Consider the following 20,334-nt stretch of genomic DNA (forward strand, 5'->3'; position numbering starts at 1 on the left):
TCGACTCTCCACCAATCAAAACCGTGTAATAATCCTGCAAAATATGGACCCGGCGTGCTCCACGCTCTGAATGCGACCCCACCAATGACACCGACCCCCTCCCTGGAAAAAAATCATAAAAATAAGAACTCATCTATAATATATCCAACACATCTATCACATGAGTAATTTTTAGAAGAAGAAAAAAACACATCTATCCCCTCAAATCACAACCATGCATCTAATCCTTTCAAATATCACATGACAGGTTCCACGCTCAAAATGTGGCCCCGTCATTGACATCAAACCCCCTTTCTCCTTCTGTCACTCTCTACCTTGCAATCCAGGACATAAAATATATGAAGTTTTTATTTGTTTGTGGGGGATAAAATATATGGAGTGAAGAATGGTAACACTATGCAGTACATATGGTAAACGGGAATGCTAAAGATGCAACATCAGATTTTTAAGCATGACAAATCGAAAGCTTTTTATGGCAAATTATGTTGTCGTGAGGATGACAATTTGCTTTAGCAAGCATGCCAATTCCTGGCGAAAAACTAAAATGACAAAGATTTGTCATGCTTGTTAAAGGAAATTATCATCCTCGCGACAATATAATTTGGTATCTCGCATGTTCGATCTGCCATGCTAAAAAAAAATCTACTGTTTGATTTGTAGCGAAATCCTATGATAAATCAGGAAAAGAGATCTCGATGGCACGTATGCATGCTATAATGAACTGAATTATTGGACTAACCGCATCAAGATCGGACCACCTCGATCCAATCCCTGTCGACACTCTCCTTCAATCCAAACATTGGCCCAAGGCGCGTGTCCCACGCTTTGAAAGCGAGCCCTAGCTACCATATGACACCAACCCCCTCCCTCTTTTGTTTTGTCAGTTAATTTACCTTTAGCTCACACTCACGCACACACCGTATTAGGATCGATCCATGGAGCTTCCCTTCTCTTCCCTTCCTATTTAACGAGCTAGCCACTCTACACTCTTTGTTTTTCGTTATGCATGTAGCTTAGTTTGTCTAGGGACTAGATTGTCCGACGAAGCTTCAGCGGAGGCGTGCGGAGAAGGCGAGATGCCAAGGAGTCGTGTGATACGGCGATGATGGCGAGATGCCGATGGCAGCGTGAGGCTGCAGTGCTGCGCGAGGCAGCGTGGGCGTGTGATGCGGCAAGTGCGACGAAGGCTGGAGCGTGGGGCTCTACGTGCATATTGAGTTGGCCTAGTTTTCTTTGGCCGTTAAGAGGAGGTTGAGCAAGGGCCGGGCACAGGCGTGCATGTAGTAGTGATTAGGCTGCATGCATAAGTTGTTAGCCGAGTCTTGTGGCTGCTGGAATGATTCTAGCTAGGAGAAGGATAAGGCCTGTTTGTACGTGCATGTAGATAGGATTAGTTAGTGCATGGAGGACGTACGACTAGTGGCCGGGTGTGATGGCCGGCGTGCGTGCGCGAGTCTTGTATCTACTATTTAAGTGACCACTGACCAGACAAATGAGATAAGAGGTCGAGAAGGCTAGAGGTAAAATGTAGTCAGTGTGTTCACCAAGGAGAGAACCGCTTGGCAAAGCTAGCGACTGGTTTCTCCCTTGGTGCATGTGTGCGGGTGTGTGTGTTCTCGTGTGTTGTTGAGAGAAGCCATAGAAGAGAGAAAGAGAGAGTTGTGTGAGACAGCCAAGAGGAAGAAGAAGCGGCGTTGCGAGGAGGCGAGGCGGCGCCAACAACGTACGGGACTGGAAGACGGTGCCCGCCAGCTGTGAGGGCTACGTCGGCCACTACATGCTCGGTAAGCACTTCCACCGTGACTCCAAGATCGTCATCGACCAGGCCCTCGCCTACGTCGACAGCCTCAAGCTCGCCGGCAACGGCAAGGAGGTGTGGGTCTTCGACATCGACGAGACCACCCTCTCCAACCTCCCCTACTACGCCAAGCACGGCTTCGGGTACGCACTACTCGATTGAATGCATACGTGCACGCCATGCTATATATGCGTACATATATACATGCAGTTGCAAATTATTACAGGTGCATCTGAGCAGGGATTTTTCGTTCACAGGAAGTAAAAATCTGACTCGACCTCGTTACTTAAAATCAACTCACTAGTTAGACAAGAAAAAACACGAATAACACTGTGGCATCGTAAGATCTCTAGCTAATGAATGAGAATGGGAAAGCAAGCGATACTAGAAGTGGATATAAAAAGGAATATACTGATCACTAGCTTTGGACTGGACACTTGGACATTATCATTGCTGGTCACCTCCAATTAATCACAGTCACAGAGAAGCCCAGCAGGACCATATATATGTCCCCAACAAAACAAGAGGGAGGAAAACATACTATACAGTTTTTAGATATAGAGATGTGATGTGATTGGCATGGGCATGGGCATGTGATGACCGGAGTAGGACCATGTCTGTTGTCCACTTGGCTACTTTATCAACAGATTTATTTTTCGGCCGTCCTTATGAACACACTTTCTAGATATGTTATGCTAATTGAGTTTAGACCAATAATACTTATTTTACAAGATGTAAGAAGTCAGAACATCTTGCCATAGTTACATATGCTACAATACTGTTCCTTAGTTAAGAAGATTCTCTTGAGCCAAAATGTAGGAGAAGTCTGCTAGATCATATCTAGCCCAAGATGAAGCTAACTGTTTAGTTCGAAACTATGATTACTTAACTAGCTGTGTATAACTTCCATACATGTTTTTTTAATGTGACGAAGGAGCTGTGCATTGCGATTTAAAGGAAATCATACCTTACCGTAAGAAATTTAAAGTGAATCTACAGTGGCCGGCTAGAAAAAAGAAACATAAAAGGTTTACAAGCGTGTCCTAGAAAAGAAATAAAAACGAACAGGTGTACATCTAACTAATCGAGGGTTTCCAATAACTTTGCTTCACCACAATCATGACAAAACTAACCTTTTGTTGTTGAAAGCCGAAACTCAGTTGCAATATATAAGGCTGCAATGGTAAACCTTTTTTTTTTTGAGAAAGCTGCAATGGTAAACCTATTTGATCAAAGGAATCAACAAAGCTGAGCTGCTGCATACAAAGCTGTGCACGATTAGGTTAAATACTACAAGTAGTAGTAGTGAGTAAGTTTGGCACTTGTTCTTGGTCCAGCAAAACAGTAGCGTGATGATGCCGGAGTACGACCTCGCTGTGTCATATTCATTGATTTTATACCCTCCATTTGGCCAACTTTATTTACCAACAGTCTCGTTCGTCCACAATACGTACTGTACTGCCCATGCATGTGCATTACGTAGAGATACAGAGCATTAGGTTTAAGTACTGCTCATCCACTTGGCCATTTGGTTTCTTCGGTATGCATAATTGCTAGCAGCTGATGTAGTTGAATCTGCCATTAATCTATCTTCATATACATGTGCCTGCAGGGCTACACCGTTCAACGCGACGAGCTTCAACGCGAATGTGCTGGAGGGGAGCGCGCCAGCGCTGCCAGAGACTAAGAGGTTGTACAACAAGCTGCGCTCGGTCGGCATCAAGCCGGTGTTCCTCACCGGACGGACCGAGGACCAGAGGGCCATCACCGTCACCAACCTGCGCCGCCAGGGGATCTCCGGCTGGATGAACCTGCTGCTGAAGCAGCCCGGCTTCAATGGCTCCGCGGTGACCTACAAGTCCGGCAAGAGGCAGAAGCTGCAGGATGCCGGGTACGTCATCGTCGGCAACATCGGTGATCAGTGGAGCGACATCCTCGGCGCGCCCGAGGGTGCCCGCACCTTCAAGCTCCCCGACCCCATGTACTACATCGGCTAGACCGGTTCCTGCCACCATTGATTGCTCCTCAGTCTTGGATCCACGAATAAACTCCATGCTCTTAATCATATGCATATGCTTCGTCAATAATCGTCCCCCCCCCCCCCCCCCCCCCCCCCCCCTCCTGTTGCTTGGTTAATTTCCATTGTTGAGAACTTGAGATGAATTATTATGTATTAGACATTTTCCGGGAAAGCTGCATGTTGCTTAATCAATGCATCCATTGTCCACTGCTATTTTTTCCGAGAATCCATGGGCTATATTATTGTTAGATGTGTTGTTCTTCTTAACTTGGATCTTGTACTGCTGATGGTGTATTTTTTCTACTAAACATTGTTGATGGTGTAACTAATATTAGAGGTACATAATATTGTCACATATATCATGAACCCCTCCACTAATGGGCCCATTTTGGCCCATTGGAGGAAGGGATCATAATTGGCGGACCACCAAACACCGGTCAGGAGAGGCAACCAAGCGCCCACATAGATGACGGGTTGTGTCCACTGATAGTGTACAACTAACGATTATGACGTTGTTCTTGTGTCTTGCATGTTGTGTGCATATGTATTGTATGTAAGGTTTCAATAGAGTTCAGAGCTAGATTAGAGACTGGCTTGGTCTCTTTGGAGATCAAATCCTAGAGTGTGGACACCTCGATCAAGGAATGTTGGTCTAAACAGGTGTCCAACAAGAATCATAAGAGGAAGGATATGGAAACGCTAACTATGCTATTAATTGGACGATTTGGAACGAAAGAAATACGCATGTCTTCCAAGGTATTTCAACCATGGCAAACATCATCCTTGCATACATTAAATAAGGTGGCAACATGGATCAAGGCCGGGGCAAAGGATTTGGGAAAAATTATGCCGGAAGAGTAGCCCCATTCTATTATTTCATCCTTTCGTTGTTAGCCTATCTTTTTTTCGGTTGATCTTGTTCTAAATCTCTCTTAATTAATGGAACGAGACAAATAGTTTGCCTCCTTTAAAAAAAAGCTCGTAGCTAGCTTGCAAAGTTGTAACATCCATTTACACCAACCCACTCTAGAGAGAGCGTCAGCAACCGTGTTCTCTCGGGCCTTTTTGTACGACGTGATTAGTGTCTTAACATCGGGTGTTTTAGTGTTTAACATTCAGCTCTCAAAAACATATCACTTAAATTTACATTGCAAAAAAAAGAACATACACTTGCATGTTTTGTGCACTTTAATGCAGCAATAAAAAAATCAACGAGATATTATGATAGACTTTAAAACAATAGAGAAACTCAATGAAACATTATATGACACTTCGAAATAAGACCAAATTTGTGAACAACCAAAAAATGAAATCGTTAGTTAGACTGGTGATACTTTCTGATGAATCTCCACAAAAGAAAAGGTATGTATGAGGATGTTAGAAGTCCGAATATCTTGTGCATGGTTACATGCTACACCACTATTCCTTAGATTAACTAGCTGGGCATAACTTTCTCCTTTTCTGCAAACCATGTGATGAACAAGCTAATGCGACTTAAAAGTAATCATACCTCGTCCTAAGAAATTAAAAGTGAATCTACACGGGGCGGCTAGAAAAAGAAACATAAGAGTATACAAGCGTGTCTGGAAAAAAAGATGAACAAATTATCAATTCATAGGTCATCTCACTAATAGAGGGGTTCGAATAACTTTGTTTGGCCACAATCATGACAAAGTAGACCTTTTGTTGAAAGCCGGAACTGTGTAATAAAGCTGCAATGGTAGATCTATTTTTTTTTTTAAGAAATCCACAATGCTGAGCTGCTGCACAACTATGCATTCTCACTCACGAGTCACAAAGAGAGTGGGTGAGTTATTAAATAAAGACAAGGTGGGTGAGTGAGCTGCATAAAAATTAAATACTCCAAAATAGTGGAGAGTAGCAAAATTATAGGCCTCTTTGGTTAAGAGGATTTTCATTAAAAAAAAAGGAGGATTGTGACCCATAATAATTTTTCCTGTATTGGTTATTTGATTTGTAAGATTGAACCCTATAGGAATTTCTTTCTAGGGATTTTCTTGTACTGCATTTCATAGAAAATGTAGCATGCAGTGAATCAGAACAAGTGATCTGCATGGTACGTATGCATGCTATAATGAGCTGAATTATTGGACTAACAGCATCAAGATCGGATCACATCAGTCCTCTCCGCGTCGACGACAACGACGCTCGTGTCCCACGCTCTGAAAGCGACCCCTAGGTATCATTATCATATGCATGACACCAACCCCCTCCCTCTTTTGTATTGTCAGTTAATTTACCTCAAGCTCACGCTCACGCACACGCCGTGTGTAGGATCGATCCTTGCGGCTTTCCTTCTCTTCCCTTCCTATTTAAGGAGCTAGCCACCCCACACTATTTGCACCTCAGCAATCACCAAAGAGTAGCTAGAAATGGCGATGGCTAGGACGACGACGCTCCTCCTCCTCGTCGCCACGGCTCTCCTCGTGGCCTCCTGCGGCGCGTGGGAGGCCAACATCCGCATGCCGACGTCCATGGACGAGGCGGTGGTGGCACCATTGATCCACGCGCTGCGGCCGCTGCTGGGCTCCGGCAAGCACGCCGGAGTGGCGTGCGACAGCTGGGTGCTGGGCGTGGAGGCGCACAACGTGCGGGACTGGAAGACCGTGCCCGCCAGCTGCGAGGGGTACGTTGGCCACTACATGCTCGGCAGCCACTTCCGCCGCGACTCCAAGGTCGTCGTCGACCAGGCCCTCGCCTACGTCGACTCCCTCAAGCTCACCGGCAACGGCAAGGAGGTCTGGGTCTTCGACATCGACGAGACCACCCTCTCCAACCTCCCCTACTACGCCAAGCACGGCTTCGGGTACGTACTACTCGATTGTATACATACACACTACTGATGCTATGTGTAGTGCATTATACTTGCTATCTATTGCAGGTGCATCTGAGCAGGGACTTGCACTCATCTTTTCATTCAAATAAACTAAAAATCTGACTAGACCTCGTTAATTAAAATCAACTGACTAGCTAGAATAACAATGTGGCATCGTAAGATCTCTAATGAATGAAAAAGAAAAAACAAGGGAGACTAAAAGTGGAAATGTAGAAATGTATTACTTGGACGTGTTGGACAGTTGGACATCATCATTGCTGGTCACCTCAAATTAATCAGTCACAGAGACAGCCAGCAGGACCATATATATGTCCCTCGTATGAGTGATCAACAGATTAAAACAAGAGGGAAACATACTATACTAGAACTACAGTTAGATATAGAGATGTGTGCTGTGATGTGCATGTGTATGTGGTGGCCGGAGTAGGACCTTATCTGTTGTCCACTTGGCTAGCAACTTTATCGGACGGTTTATTTTTCAAGCGTCCTTATCAACCCATACCTTCTAACTATTTATGCTTAATTGAGTTTAGATGGATAATACTTATTTAATAAGATGTAAGAAGTCAGAACGTCCTGTGCATTGTTACATACGCTGCAACACTAATATTCGTTTTGGGGGGAGGGGGGGGGGGTTGAGTTGGAACACTATATTTCCCTATTAGTTCAGATGATTCTCTTGAAACGAAATGGAAATTAACTGGAAACGTAGTAGAAGCCTAGATCATATCTAGCCAAGTTGATGCGAAAGGTTTAGTTCAAAACTATGATTAAGTACCTTGTATATATTATTAATGTGATGAATGAACTAACGCATCGTGATTTTAAAGTAAATCATACCTTGGCCTAAGAATTTAAAGAGGATCTACACTGAACGGCTAGAAAAAGGAAACATAAAAGCATACAAGCGCGTCCGAGAAAAGTAGGATGAACAGCTTATCACAACATATCTAACTAATCGAGGAGTTAGAGTAACTTTGCCTCACCACACTCATGACAAAGCTAACCTTTTTTGTTGAAAGCCGAAACTTTGCAATAACGTTGCAAACGGTAGACCTAATTTATCAAAGGAATCAACAAAGCTGTGCTGCTGCATACAAAGCTGTGCACGATGAGATTAAATACCACAACTAGTGATTATGTTTGGCGTTCGTTCTTGGTCCAGCAAAAGAGTAGCGTGATGATGCTGGAGTAGGACCTCGCCGTGTCATTCATTGATTTATACGCTCCACATGGCCAACTTAATTTATCATCAGTCTCGTTAGTCCACAACTACGTACTGCTCATGCACGTGCCTTACGTACAGATGCAGAGCTTGGGTTTAGTTACCGCTCATCCACTTGACTGTTAGGTCACACACTGTGTTTCTTCGGTATGCATAATTGCTAGCAGCTGATGTAGTTGAATCTGCCACTAATATATCTTCATACACATGTGAGTGCAGGGCTACACCGTTCAACGCGACGAGCTTCAACGCATACGTGCGGGAGGGGAGCGCGCCCGCGCTGCCGGAGACGAAGCGGTTGTACAACAAGCTGCGCTCGGTCGGTATCAAGCCAGTGTTCCTCACCGGCCGGACCGAGGACCAGAGGGCCATCACCGTCACCAACCTCCGCCGCCAGGGCATCTCCGGGTGGATGAACCTGCTGCTGAAGCAGCCCGGCTTCAAGGGCTCCGCAGTGACCTACAAGTCCGGCGAGAGGCAGAAGCTGCAGGACGCCGGGTACGTCATCGTCGGCAATATCGGCGACCAGTGGAGTGACATCCTCGGCGCGCCTGAGGGCGCCCGCACTTTCAAGCTGCCAGACCCCATGTACTACATCGGCTAGGCTGCCTCCGGCTCGGGCATGCCGTCATTGATTTCTCGATCGAATAAGCTCCATGCTCTTAGTTATATTCATGTTTAGCCAATAATCCCTCCCCAGTTGTTGCTTCGTTCATTTCCATTGTCGAGAACTTGAGATTAAATGCTATTATGAATGTGTTCGTGGAGAAGTTGCATGTTCTTTAATCAATTGATCCATGGTCCACTGTTTTGTTTTGCGAGAAATCCATGGGCTATTGTTGTGTTCTTCTTCTTAACTTTTTTTTTAGGAAAGGAGGATCACGCCCGACCTCTGCATCAGAATGATGCATGCAGCCCTTTTATTAAGCAAAGTATCTGAAAAGTCCGCGGTCTAGTACAAGCTTGCTCGGAGCTAAAAAAAATAATGAAAGAAGGTAAAAGTTGACACAACCGGTGAAAATTGGACAAGATGACTAAACACCTAGCCTAGTACTGGACCACCATCCAAACCGATTGTAGATATCCCGAGCTACCACCTCTCATCGGGTAGACCCAATAACCAAAGGCTCCCTGACTTCCGCAGAAGTGAGTAACGGCTATGTACGGATCCAAGTAGTGGCCCTGTAAATAACCTGCAAAAAGTTTATACATGTTTATCTGTTAAAACCCATATCATTTCTGCAGTTCCATATAGTCCAAAGTAATACGCATACTCCTATCCGAATATGCCTCGTAGTATTTGGATCAACTCCATTTAGCCACGTCCCAAATAATGTGTGAATATTATTTGAAGCGGTGATATTAAAGGCTATATGAATTGAACGTCATAATAGTTTGGCCAGCGGAAAATCGAGAAAGAGGTGTTTAATAGCTTCATCTTGATAAAAAAAAGGAGCATCGTTGACAACTACGCTTTGCCAAGTAATCCTTATTCAGAATCACCTCTTGTGAACAAACCACATAAAGACTTTGATTCTTAACGGCACTTTAATCTTCCAAATATGTATCGATTTCAGAATCAGACCAAAGTCAATTAGGTGTACGTACATAGATTTCATTGAGAAGATCCCGTTCATAGTTAATCTCTAGTGAATAGTATCTGGCTCATCAGAGAGGTGAACGTTCATCAACCTCCGCGTCAGATGTAGCCATGCGTCCCATCGGTCTCCTACTAAAGATCGTCGCAATTGAATGTTTAGATATTAACATTCGGTCTTCTTAACTTGTATCTTGTACTTTTGATGGTGCATTTTTTTACCAAATATTATTGATGGTGGAACTAATATCAGAGGTACATGTATTATTATCACATATATGATGTCACTACTAAAGAATGACCCTTTTTTGCGCCCCTCCATCAATGGGCCCATTTTGAACCGTTCGAGGAAGGGTCGTCGTTGGCGGGTTACCAAACGCCCATCGCGTGAGACTGCAGAGGCAACCAAGGGATGGTTGTCTAAACAGGTTGCCACCACAAATCAAGAGAGAAAGGCTATGGGAAGCAAGAAAAGTTAAGCCTCACTATGATAGTTGCTTGGACGATTTGGAACGGAACAGATGTGTGTGTCTTCCAAGGTATTTAAGCGCTGCCAAAAATTATCCTTGCAAAGATTAAAAATGAGGCGGCAAAATTGGTCAAGGCTGGAGCAAAGGATTTGGGAAACATTATGTCGGAAGAGTACCCCGTTCTATTAATTTAGCGTTTCATTGTTGGCCTGTCTTTGTCTCTCCCTTAACTAATAGAATGATACAAATAGTTTGCCTCCGTTTTTAAAAAGGTTCAGAGCTAGCACCGTTGTATCATCCCTCTACATCAGCCCACTCTAGAGAGGGTCTCTGCAACCTTTTTCTTTCGGCCATCTTTGTACGACATGATTCGTTTCTTGACATGGAGTGTTTGAGCGTGTTCAGCTATCAATAGCATATCACTTAAAATTGCATCGCAAAAGAATATCATACACTTGCATGTTTTTTGCACTTTCATCAATACACTATGAAGCGATAAAAAACACTCAATGGAATACTATGTAGTAACACACTTCAACAAAACAAGATTGCTAATAACCAAAAAACACAGCCAGATTAGACCTCTATGTTCTTCGTCAAAGTCAAGTGATCTTTATAGTTTTGTGAGAATAAATTTCCTCTCGTTTTTTTGGCAGTGCCATGAGGTTAGAGAGTTTTTTGTCCTCGCTGATTCGACTATTCAGATCTGATGAGTTTATGTTGATGTGTCAAGCTTTTTTGTTGGTTTGATTATTTGTGGAGGTAAAATCTTTTATCGACACCATGATAAAGATATAGTGATTTGACGACCTGCACTTCTAGGGGATCAGCCCCGGCCCAAGTACGTTTATCGATCAAGGCTACCCATCTTTTTAGATGGGCGACTCAAGACGCTTTCAAAAACCATTATTGGCAATGTTTGTGCGGGTGAAAGAGTGACAACATCGTTGGTCCAGTCTAATTGCAGCATCTTTACTGAAGTCTTTGAAGTATTTCTTCGAGCTAAGATTGATACCGCAAAGAAGGTGTTTCCAAGAGATTTCATTGTAATTCTTAGTCACATGAGCTACTTTGTATTTTCTTGGATCTTAGGTCCAAATAAGTGTATATATAATTGTTATGAGTATGAATAAAGTGGTGTTTCTAAAAAAGAATCTCCATAACAATAGTAAGTATGTATGAGGATGTCAGAAGTCAGAACATCTTGTGTATGGTTACATGCTACAACACTATTCCTTAGATAATAGTTGTGTAGAACTTCATCCTTTTTCAGAATCTTGTATTTGTAATGCGACAAACGAACTAATGCATCGCGATCTAAAGTAAATCATACCCCGTCCTATGAAATTTAAAGTGAATCTACACTTGATGACTACAAAAGAAACATAAAACTATACAAGCATGTGCGAGAAAAGAAAGATGAACAACTTATCACTTGCCTCATATGTCATCTAACTAATCGAGTGGTTCGAATAACTTTGCTTCACCACAATGATGACAAAGTCAACCTTTTATTGAAGCCCGAACTCTGCAATAAAGCTGCAATGGTAGATATATTATTTATCAAGGGAATCCACAAAGCTGAGCTCCTGCACACAAGAGACTAAGAGAGTAGGTGAGTTATAAAAAAATCAAGGAGGGTGAGTGAGGTGCACGATGAAGTTAAATATTAGAAGTACTCCAAAATAGTGGGGTACCAAAATTATAGGCCTCGTTGATTCAAAGAATTTTCATAGAAATTTGAAGGATTGTGGTCCTTCAGTTTTTTTCCTACATTGGTTGTTCGGTTTGTATGATTAAATTCTATAGGATTTTTCCTAATGATTCCCTTGTACTACATTTCAGAGAAATTTTAGCATCTAATCAAACATCCTGAAAAGAATCATTTGTTTTTATTGTGAAACAATCAAACCAATCAAAATCATATAGGATTCATACAGTCATAATAAATGCAATCCTATTTATTTTCTATTTCTGTGTTTTTGAATCATGTGAATCAAATAGTATTGGCCATAGTGTACTCCTATAGTAAGTTTGGCATTTTTTTAGACCGACAAGAGGGCAGAAAACACCCCCCCCCCCCCCCCCCCCGCTCCACTATTTTCATTGAAAACGTGAAACCAGGTACACAGAGAGAACAACCTTCTGACAAAGGTTCTATGGGACTTACACCATACTACACTCCCTAAACTGCAATGCAAAGCAAAAGTAAGGGGAGCCAATCGCTCACAAGGCTCGAGGGTGTAACTTATTACAAGCCTCAAAGTCTAGATCAGAAACTAAGGTGCTCACACCCAAAACAGATAATTTCCAGCCGAGAGTGTCATTTCTTCATTCGCCCACCGGTACAGCTCCAGCCTTCTTCTGACTCACCTGGTATGCACATCCCCATTTGATTCTCTTGAAGGTTTGTACAGGGGTCAGCGGCAGTTCCAGCGGAGTGGCAGGGCTCAGCGGCGATGAGTGTTTGCAGTTCCTCTCGGGGCTGTTCGGAGGTGTGTAGCGAACGGGAGCCAGGAAACCTGCAAACCACCCCTCATTTCCCAGCGACATTTTAGAGAGTGAGTCTAGGCTCAAGATACCTGCGGTATAATTGCCATCGATCACCCCATAGTCAGCAGGAAAGGGGAGGTGAGGGTCATTGCCACTTTCTGTGAAACCAGCTTCAACTCTTCTAAGGGAGTTTCTTTGAACAAGATCATCCACTTCTTGAGAGTCAGATGGATCTACCACCAAATCTGTTTAAGTTCAGTCCACGTCACATTGTTGAAAACCATGGAATTTCTAAACTTCCAGATGTACCACATAACACAGGCACAAACAGAGTTCAAGACCAGCTTATTCTTATGGGCTGGCCAAAATCTAGCAATAGATATGTAGTCATTGCCTACATCATGAGAAAGGTTTTTAGATATTTCAATCCAAATATGTTTAGCAACCACACAACCAAAGAACAGGTGGTCTATGGATTCCTGTTCTTTGCAAAACATACATTCAGGTGGTTTAGTAATACCTCTTTTTAACAGATTATCTTTAGTCATTAACTTGTTATGAGACAAGAGCCACAAAAACACTTGTACTCTAGGAGGAACCACTATAGACCACACAGAAGGTATATATACAGGTTGCACTCCTCTAAAATTAATAATATTGTAAAGAGAACTAGTAGAGTAGACCCCTTTGCTCTCATATTGCCAAATTAGGGAATCTTCATCATCAGTCAGCACAGAGCTCTTGATGATCTGCTCTAGGCAGTAACAATTCTCCATCATGGCATCTGAGAAAGCCCTTCTAAATGTCAATCTAACATCAACCCCATCCCAAATATCTGCAACAGTCACCCCCTGCTAGTGGCAGATAGTGTATAGGGGCCAGAACTGAACTGACAGTGGGGAGGTGCCAAACCAGATGTCTTCCCAAAATCTAATTTTCTTACCATTACCAATTTTCCATCTATATCCAAACTTCAGGGCTTTTGCAGCCCACATTACCCCTTGCCAGAATTTGGAGGTGTTCTGGGGGTTGGAGGCAAAAATGTTTGGACTTTTCTTAATATATTTAGAGTCTACTATCTGTTTCCAGATCTTGCCCTCATCTTGGATATATCTCTTAACCCAATTACCTAACAGGCACAGGTTAACATCCTTGATGTTAGGGATACCCATCCCCCCATATTCTTTTCTCATGCAAACCAAATGCCAGTTTGCAAGATGAAGTTTCCTATCCCCCTCGAAGTCACTCCAAAGACAGTGAGCAAGCTGGCTGTTGATCAGGTCCAGAGCCCATTTGGGGAATTTGAAGAAGGAGAGCAGGTAGACTGGGATGCTAGCAAGACAAGCTTTAATCAAAACCACCCTAGCAGCATAAGAGAGTAGCTTTCCTCTCCATCCAGCCATCCTTTTGAGGATCTTGTCAATAAGGGGCTGGATGTCCTCCCTCCTAAGCTTGTCATAGTGAAGAGGGATGCCCAGATATTTAATAGGGAAGGTACCTACAGCACATTCTAATATATTCTTGAAAGAATCTACCTCTCTGTCAGTGAGCCCAAGAGGGATAATCTCACTTTTTGAGTAGTTGATCCCCATACCAGATACATTCTCAAAACAGGTTAGAACATGTTTGAGGTTAGTAACCTTATCTTCAGAATTGTCTACAAAGAGGATGGTGTCATCTGCATATTGAAGGCAGATAACACCTCCAGGGATGAGATCAGAGCACAACCCTTTTACTAAGTTATGAGATGTTGCTTTGGCCAGCATCCTGGTCAAAACATCTATTACAAGGTTAAATAGTAGTGGGGAGAAGGGGTCTCCTTGTCTCAGTCCTTTGCCAGTAGTGAAGAAATCTCCTTCTACCCCATTGATTTTCACTCCAATGGATCCCATTTGGGTGATCTGCTTGACCCAGTTTATCCATTTTGTGCCAAAACCTCTTTTTCTAGAATTTCATAGAGAAAATCAAGATTCACCTTGTCAAAGGCTTTCTCATAGTCTAGTTTGATCACTAGTCCAGCATTACCAGAATGCACGGTGGAGTGCAGCACTTCATGTGCTGTCACCACACTTTCTAGTATGTATCTGCCCTTAATGAAGGCAGATTGGTTACTGGAGGTGAGGAAATTCATCAACTTAGCTAATCTATTAGTCAAGACTTTGGTGAAGACTTTGAAAATGCAGTTAAGTAGACTAATAGGCCTGAACTTCTTCATATTAGAAGCTTCTTGTTCTTTAGGAACAAGAGTAATCATAGCAAAGTTAAGCCTGTAGATGTCCAGGTCTCCCTCATAAAAATCTTTGAAGAGGGCCATAATATCTTGTTTTAGCACCTCCCAAAACTGTTGTAAGAAGAGAAAAGAGAGCCCATCAGGGCCTGGGGCCCCATCTGAGTAAGACCCAAAAATGGCTTCTTTCACCTCTTCTTCAGTAAAAGGAGTTTGAAGAGAACTATTGTCTTCTATTTTAACTTTTTCTCCTTCAGAGAAGAAGTCATCCCTCAACCTAAACCCATTTCTACTCTTTTTTTTAAAGAGATCTTTGTAAAAGGAGGAGGCAATGTGTAACATGTCTTTGGTCTCTGTGACAGTGCCATTAGGACCATCTAGGGCATGAATCTGTGTTTTCCTCCTCCTTTGATTGGCTATAGCCTGGAAGTATTTAGTATTCCTATCTCCCTCTAGGATATCTTTATCTCTAGATATTTGTTTGGCTTTCACTTCATCTTTAAGCCAAATATGGTGAATTTCTTGCATTACCACTTTCATCCTATTGATCTCAGAGTCAGATAACTGCTCTGTTTCAGCCTTAATATCTAAGGAATCAAATTCCTGTGTGAGGTGGGCTTTATGTTTTCTAATATCAGCTTCTATATTTATGCTCCATCCTCTAGCAAACCTCCTAAACCTCCTGGCTTTTTCCTGCCAAATATCTATAGCTTTTTTCTTCTTGACAGGAGCTGTCCAGTTCTTGATGACTAAATCTCTAAATTCTGCCTTCAGCAGCCACCATTTTTCAAATTTGAAACTGGTGGGTTTAGGGGGGCTACTCAGCCGAGAGTCCCATAGTAATGGTGTGTGGTCACTCCCAATTCTGGGAAGAGCTTGGGAGCTGCCTAAAGGGAACAAAGCATCAAAATCTGTAGTACAGAAGATTCTATCAATGGTAGACATAACCAAAATTTTTTGGTTATTGGCCCATGTGAATTTTCCGCCTGACATTTTAATTTCTAAAAGACTCCAGATCTCTACCCAAGCATTAAATTTATCACTCCAGTGGTGATTGATATTGCCATTACTCTTGTCTTTTTGATACCTGACTAGATTAAAATCACCACCAATCAGGGTAGGCAGATGATCATCTATGAACAAGCTATGTAGTTCTGATATGAAATCATCTTTACCTTCCTCATAAGGTGATCCATAAACTCCAATAACTCTACATTTAATCTTACTGGCTTTGATTGTAAGAGTGCAAGAGACAGAGTATTTGAGAGAGATCCAACTATCAATCTCAAAGATGTCTTCATCCACTCCTACCAGGATGCCACCAGCAGTGCCTTCTGCAGGCAGGTCGTGCCATCCAAAGTTTCTATTGTTACAAATGCTTTTCAAAAAAGATGAAGAGAGCATTTTTCTCTTAGTTTCCTGGAAGGCTATGATGCAAGGTTTGACTTTGTTGAGAACATCTTCTATACAGGATTTCCTGCCAGGGGCAGCAATCCCCCTGATGTTCCAAAAAAGGCAATTCATCTAAACAATGTTTTCTTGGGGTGCTTGCCCCGCTCATATTTTGACACTTTGGTCCATAGATTGCTATAATCTATCCCATTATGTGCCTCAACATTACACCCTTCAGGTGTATGAGGAGAGCTATCATGATCATCTATGCTAAAAAAGGTATCATCCCTAAGGATATCCACTACACCAGAGGGCCCCACAGGCTCTTTGGTTTTGTCAATGCTCTTCTTTAGCCTATTTTTGTCTACATTATGTCTATCTATTTCAATACCTATTTTGCTAGCAGTATTAATGAAATCAGGATCAGAAAAGTACTCAAAGGAATTCTTTAGGAGGGTACCTTTGTAGATATTCTTCTCCATCTCCAGGTTGAGCATCTTCTTTTTGTTAACTGCAATTTCCAGCATAGTCTTCTCACCTACCTCAACCCTGCTGCTTTTCCTCTGAGCCTGCACTGGTCCCCAAATCTTCACTTGTTTAGGTAAGTTTTTCCCCCCTGCTCCTTGATGACAGCATTGGGGCTGAAGATCACACCTACTTCTTCTTCAGCAAGAGGCTCTTCACAGGTATCCACTAGGTTGTTGAAGATCTCATCATCATCATCATCCTCTATCTCCATTTCTTGAAGCAGCTGGCAGCTATGAGCATCTAACTCTGTGTCATGCAAATTTTGCAGGAAGGACATGGTAGTTTGTTTTGAATGTTGGTGACTCCCACTAGTTTTTCCATTACTGTTTGACCCAGAGGTAGAGTTCAGGTTGTTTGTGCCCCCTTCATTGTGTCCAGCAGGGGCAGTCGTGTCCCTATTCGCCCCTGTGTCTGTTTCTCTCTCAGATCTGTCATCTAGTAAGTCATCACTTAGATTTTCCTCATTTGGTGGCTCCACAGTAATGCCTATTTTGTATAACTTTGTACCTACTCCAAAGATTCTGCTGGTTGGAATTTTAGTGTAGTCTTTGCATCTAACTTGGACTCTGACCACTTCAAAAAAGGATTTGAAGTTTCCTTGCCAATCTACATCTACAAGTGTACCAACTACAGAGGTGATTTGCTCTAGCACTGCCCATTCAGCCCACTTTGGCGCCACTCCAGTGAGCTGCAGCCACACTGTTTGCAGCTCAGCCACATGTTCCATCTCACCATTCCACTCTTCCACATTGACTATAACACCTTTCATTTCTGGTAAACCAAAGTTGGGGTAGCCAGCCACTTGGGCTACTGGTATATGTGGTGGGAACTTGACTAGGTAGGTCCATTCATCCAACTTCCTAATTTGCCAAGGCCAGTTGGTTTTGAAGATCAGAGAGAAGTTATGAGCCATCTCCTCCTTAGTCACCTGTCCAGCCTCTATGTACACTATCCCTACATTTTTCCCTGCTCCTAGATGTTGCCCATTCACATCAGGCACCTCCACTTGGAAAAAACCCAGTCCTGTGGCTGCACTGCCCACAAATTTTAATTTTGCAGCATTCCTTGGCTTTTTCCTCACTCGGCAGTCTTCAACCTTGTGGTTTACCATTTTGCAAATGAAACAGGCAGGAGCCTGCTGGCACTGAGTCTTGTGATGACCAGGTTCTCCACAACTATAGCAGACCACATCAGCATATTCTTGGGGTGCATTCTCCTTGCTCTTGAAGGTACTTTTGTTCTTAACTGGCTTGCTTTTCCTTTGCTGGTTTCCAACATTGTTGGTTCTATTCCCTTCAACTTGCCCTTGCACAGACTGTTGCTGCTGCTGTTGCTGTGGTATAGCTCCTGTCAGATTGTTCAGGGTGCCCCCATTGCCAGAGTTTTGAGCCCCCTGGTTGGTGCCCTGATTTTGATTCTGGGTCGACTGGTTGCCCTGAGGGCCAGGCTGCATCTGCTGGAGAGGATTTCCCCCCTGAGGCATGCCAGAAGATTGCCCCACCCCCCATGTATGTGGGTTGTTCCATTGGTTCACTGGAGGGGGGTAGAATGGCCCCTGGTACCATGGAGGGGGAGGCCCTCCCTGGAAGCCAAAACCAAAAGGGAATTGCGGAGGGGGAGGACCAAACTCTGGGTCGAATTGTGTAGCCCACTGGGTTTGGTTACCTGTGTCTGAGCTGTTGATCTGCGATCTGTCACCTGCTCTCTTGCCTCTCCCCTGGCCTCTTCCTCTGCCTCGATCCGCCATGGCCCTGAGCTTGGTGAGGTCTGGAGGTGTTCCAGACCACCGGCTTTGCGAGATGGAGACGGAAATCGCCTTGCTGTAAACAGGGTCTCTAGCAGTCTGGATCTGAGCCGGGAAGCAATCTTCCGTGGTGAAGTTGCGGCTGGGGATAAGGTCTCTCCTCACCCAAACCAGCACCGATCGGTGATTTATAGGCCCGCCGCTAGGGTTTGCATCTTCTACTTCGATCCAGAGCTGACCAAATATCTCAATCAGGCCCTCCTCTTCGCTTTTGCTTGAGCTACTTTCCACCTCATCTGCTTTTGATTTTCCTCGCCGCGCTTTGTTTGCCCTGTTTTTCCTCTCACCGCCAGGTAGGCCCTGTCGCCTGAATCCATCTCCGGCGAAGCAGGGGATCTCACCTACGACGGTGACAGGCTCTGACGTGCACCCGCCCCGGTGGTGTTCGCCGGCGGCTCTGCCTCCCCCATCTCTCCCCCCACCACGCTGAGCGCGAGGCGGGGATTGGAACGCAGCTCTGCAGAGGGGGGAGTCCAACCCCAAATCCGTGGCGCGGTCTCCCCGGCGGCTCACCTCGCACGGCGAATTGACGGCGCGCACTACCCAGCTCACCGGGGTGGTGGCTGGAGGGACCAGAAGGCCCTCCACTTCACCCGCTGCGCCGGAATCGCTGAACCCATCTCCGCACGAGCCCATCTGATGATTTCCTCTGGCGAAGCTGAATCTCCTGGCAGCATCCTGGCCATCTCCTCCGGTGTGGCCTCGACGCAGATCCGCGTGATGAGTTTCTGGATCGAATCCCCTCTCCTGGGGATCCGCATCGTCCGCGCCATGCGCATCCGCACCATTCCCTCCGCCATTATTTCTTCCTCGATATCTCGAAGCGTCCTCTCGCGCGCCATTAGGCGGAGGGGCTGAGGGGGAGCACTTCGCGCGAGGTAGCGGCGGGGAGGTCGACGGCGGTGGGCGGTGTGGTGGCTGGTGGCGGCGGTGGCGGTGGTACGCGGAGGGGAATGCGCATCCGCACCATTCCTTCTCATGCATTGGTAATATAAGTTCTATGCACCATAGTAAGTTTGGCATCCGTCCTGGTCCAACAAAATAGTGGTGTGGTCGGGATCCCGCTGTGCGATATCTCTTACTCGTTGTGTAAACTAATATAGGACATTTTGGATCACTCATTTAGGGTTCTAAAACATCTTATATTAGTTTATAGAGAGGAGTTTATGCCCTCCACTTGGCGGACCAAGTTTATCACCGGTCTCGGTCGTCGACAACTAGTACTGCTCATGCACGTGAGCATATATTGGGTTTAGGCACCGCTGTCTGATCCACTTGACCACCGCTTGCAGCGGTGAGTTTGCATGTTACGTTGGATCGCCGTTGTTTTGGTCCTGCATGGATTGATGGCCGGAGTATCTAGAACCAGACAGATTAGTACTAATCATAGTAATTAAGGAGTATATCCACTAGTATCTGACATTCACTTGGCCACCTTATCGTTTATCCCAAACGGGCTACGTACTCACCCAACATTACAATCACCGTGGCTAAACTACACTCCTTCAATTCCATATATAATGTAGTCCATATAGCTTTTCTCTTTTAAATCAAGTTTTACAAACTTTTACCAAGTTTATTGAAAAAACCGCTTACATCTAGAATACCCAATATCTATCATATCAAAGAAAAAAAAATTTTGACCTGAAGTGAACGCCGGGTTTTTATTCGTGAAAATTTATATACTAGTGCAAAAGAAAGTCAAGTTTATTATTAAAAAAACTTCTGAACTATTTTGACTTTTTTTTGTAATTTTATCTTTTTTCCCATAGAGGGTGTAGATACAACAAAGAACCAAGGGGTATTCCCTGCTACTCCCTCCTTTCCATAATGTTGTGCATGTAGATTTTCTGAAAAGTCAAACCAAACTAATTTTGACAAGAAAATTATTTATATATACAATTCAAATCATACCAAATATGA

At 43.9% G+C, this 20,334-nt stretch overlaps 2 protein-coding genes across 2 annotated transcripts; both read left to right on the forward strand.

The window, feature by feature from the left end:
* Positions 1-994: 994 nt before the first annotated feature.
* LOC109762644 (stem 28 kDa glycoprotein) lies at positions 995-4,031 on the forward strand. The gene is made up of 2 exons (XM_020321516.4): positions 995-1,941; positions 3,411-4,031. Exons 1-2 carry the CDS (start codon positions 1,778-1,780, stop codon positions 3,793-3,795), a joined length of 549 nt encoding a protein of 182 aa, XP_020177105.4. The 5' UTR covers positions 995-1,777; the 3' UTR covers positions 3,796-4,031.
* Positions 4,032-6,167: 2,136 nt separating this feature from the next.
* Positions 6,168-8,690, forward strand: LOC109762609 (stem 28 kDa glycoprotein). The gene is made up of 2 exons (XM_020321483.3): positions 6,168-6,645; positions 8,120-8,690. The coding sequence occupies exons 1-2, from the start codon at positions 6,212-6,214 to the stop codon at positions 8,502-8,504; spliced, it is 819 nt and encodes a 272-aa protein (XP_020177072.1). The 5' UTR covers positions 6,168-6,211; the 3' UTR covers positions 8,505-8,690.
* The last annotated feature ends 11,644 nt before the right edge of the window (positions 8,691-20,334 follow it).

The sequence above is a fragment of the Aegilops tauschii genome, chromosome 4, assembly GCF_002575655.3.
Source record: "Aegilops tauschii subsp. strangulata cultivar AL8/78 chromosome 4, Aet v6.0, whole genome shotgun sequence".
In the NCBI taxonomy this organism is placed as follows: Eukaryota; Viridiplantae; Streptophyta; class Magnoliopsida; order Poales; family Poaceae; genus Aegilops; species Aegilops tauschii.